Source organism: Dysidea avara, chromosome 12 (genome assembly GCF_963678975.1).
Source record: "Dysidea avara chromosome 12, odDysAvar1.4, whole genome shotgun sequence".
Lineage (NCBI taxonomy): Eukaryota > Metazoa > Porifera > Demospongiae > Dictyoceratida > Dysideidae > Dysidea > Dysidea avara.
The window spans coordinates 20,430,316-20,432,884 of record NC_089283.1 but is presented as its reverse complement, the minus strand read 5'-3'; the positions used below and the strand labels follow the sequence as shown (position 1 = coordinate 20,432,884).

Below are 2,569 nucleotides of genomic sequence, written 5' to 3'. Positions count from 1 at the left end.
CGCCCGTGACCCTCATGTGGAGGGCGAGAGTGTCACTCGATCTCATCATCATCTCGATTCGCTAAGAGAAAACACGACAAGACGCATGTCTCTAGTGCGGTTTTCCAAGATGCACGGATTAGGCAACGATTTCATAGTCGTGGACACAACTCGAGGAGGTCGCACTGACTGGCCACCAGAACTGATCCATAAACTATCCTGTCGTCACACTGGAGTAGGATTTGATCAGTTGCTTCTAATATGTCCACCTAATAGTTCAGACGTGGATTTTAACTATCGTATAATAAACACTGATGGATACGAAGCTGGACAGTGTGGTAATGGAGTTCGCTGTCTAGCACGTTTTGTCCGTGACAATAAACTCACTAACAAGGACCTTATCCGGGTGCAGACTGTGAAGACACTGATGGAGCTACGTATTAAACAGAACGGTCAAGTAACTGTTAACATGGGTGAGCCTATATTGGACCCAGAAAGAGTCCCATTTGTGACCAGTGCACGAAGTATCGAGTACACATTAGATCTGGATGGAAGTGACTGGGTAAAAGTCATGGTAGTATCAATGGGAAATCCCCATGCTGTGATGGTAGTAGATGATGTCCATTCAGTACCTGTAAAAGAATTTGGTCCAAAAGTTCAGCAGCATCCATGCTTCCCAGAGCAGTGCAATGTTGGTTTCATGCAAGTTGTGTCACCCTCAGAAATCAAGTTGCGTGTTTGTGAGCGTTCTGTTGGAGAGACTATGGCTTGTGGCTCTGGTGCATGTGCAGCGGTAGTGGCCGGGAGATTACAAGGTTTACTGGATGAGGTAGTCACAGTACATTTTCACATGGGAGACCTGCAGATTAGCTGGCAAGGTGAAGGACATCCAGTAATGATGACTGGTCCAGCCACACACGTATATGACGGGGAAATTACAGTATGAATCAATTTTTATTATTATGTACAGCTTTTATATTTATGTTTTTATTTACTATCATTGCTGAGCAAAATGTATTTTTTTTGTGGAACTATATAGCACAGGGCAAACTTAGATGTGATATGTCTTTTTTTTTTTGTTATAGACCCTATAGCTAAAACTGCTTAAATCTGCCTTCTTATATATGGGTCCCTAGGATCACATGGTGCTATAGCTATAGGATCAGTAGTTAACAGTTGAATTGGGTGCACAAAATTTTATTAAAAAGCTGGAGTGTGTTGACCCCTTGGACAGTGCTACAGTGGTCTTTGTTGAAATATTGCTATAACTGTACATGTCTCATAATGTTTTGTATGGGGGAGAGTACCTACATACTGTAGCTACCTAACTCTCAGTATTCCATGTACAAAATCACTGCGCCAAGTTCACTTTTGATCAAATAATAACACCTAGCTACATCTCTACTGCATGGTGATAGAGAACTGTTGAATGGTGTCGAGCATGTATTCTATTGACTGATGAGTGTTTTTGTTGAATATATTCCCCCATACAAACATCATGTGTCTTTCCCTTCTTATTAGTAGGTAAAGTACAGCTTTCCGTTCATTGCAGCATGCCTAGCTGTCACTCTCCCACTCTATATAGAATGCCACTATAGAACAAAGCATCAATAATTGATTATTTTATGCTGAACCTTGTTAGTCTTTGATTCTTGCATGGGCCCTGTCACATTGTCTTCTCTCCTCCCTTTCCGTTTCGATACTGCATGTGTTCTTCAGGAGATTTTCATGCACGTGACATGCATACAATTTCAACTACTAAGTGTGGGGATTTCTGGTTTCTTCAGAAAATTTTCGTGTAAGCAATGTGCGTACCATTTCAACTACCAAGTGTGTGGCTTTCTAGTGCATGTGATGCTCAACTGACAATACTGGGGCTTGCCTCAATGAGATAATTAGGAGTTATTTAGGTGTTGGACTTATAAGAACATAAGAGACAGAATGCAGGGGTTCAACTGTGGTGCCTTCAAACAGAGCTGAGATTTGCCTTAACTTCCTTAATAGATTCAATGTGTACAATACACTGCATTAGTAAATTCCATTTTACATTTCTACCAAGTGTTTTCTGCTGTAGTTTCTTCAATAAGATACCATCAAAATTTCCCTCCGTGTGCACAAGTTGCAATGTGTTCTCACCTGACTGTGTCAGGTTCAGCCATCTCTACGTATGCATACATGGCATTGATTGGTTAAACATTCCTGTAAAACAAGACAAACAAATAATTATCACACAACATACACATAAGCTGGAAACTTCTCTATAAAAACTTCATTGAATGTATTGATCTAAGACAGGTTGTTACAGGGGTACAAGTATGTATAGCAGGTCCGCCATTTATCCAAAATTGAAAATGACTGTTCAATTATATTTGGTAGTCCATCGGAGTAGTTGTAATGGAGTTATATGAGCTGGTAAATTGTAACTGAGGCTCTGTTGTACTGACTACATATTGTGTACTGACATATTAGTAATTGGTATAAAATATCTTCTATATGGCTGAAGTTGGGGGCAAAACCTTTTGTCTTTTCATTTTAGTTTCATTGGTGTAATATGGAAATATTCTTACTATTACAATTCTACCAGGCTATT

At 39.9% G+C, this 2,569-nt stretch overlaps 1 protein-coding gene across 1 annotated transcript; it reads left to right on the top strand.

Moving 5' to 3' along the window:
* On the top strand, positions 1-996 carry LOC136240368 (diaminopimelate epimerase-like). The gene has a single exon (XM_066031323.1). It carries the CDS (start codon positions 86-88, stop codon positions 923-925), a length of 840 nt encoding a protein of 279 aa, XP_065887395.1. The 5' UTR covers positions 1-85; the 3' UTR covers positions 926-996.
* The last annotated feature ends 1,573 nt before the right edge of the window (positions 997-2,569 follow it).

What these genes read in the sequence shown, in the direction of transcription:
- LOC136240368 (XM_066031323.1), top strand. Translation starts at nt 86, where the DNA reads ATGTCTCTAGTGCGGTTTTCCAAGATGCACGGATTAGGCAACGATTTC.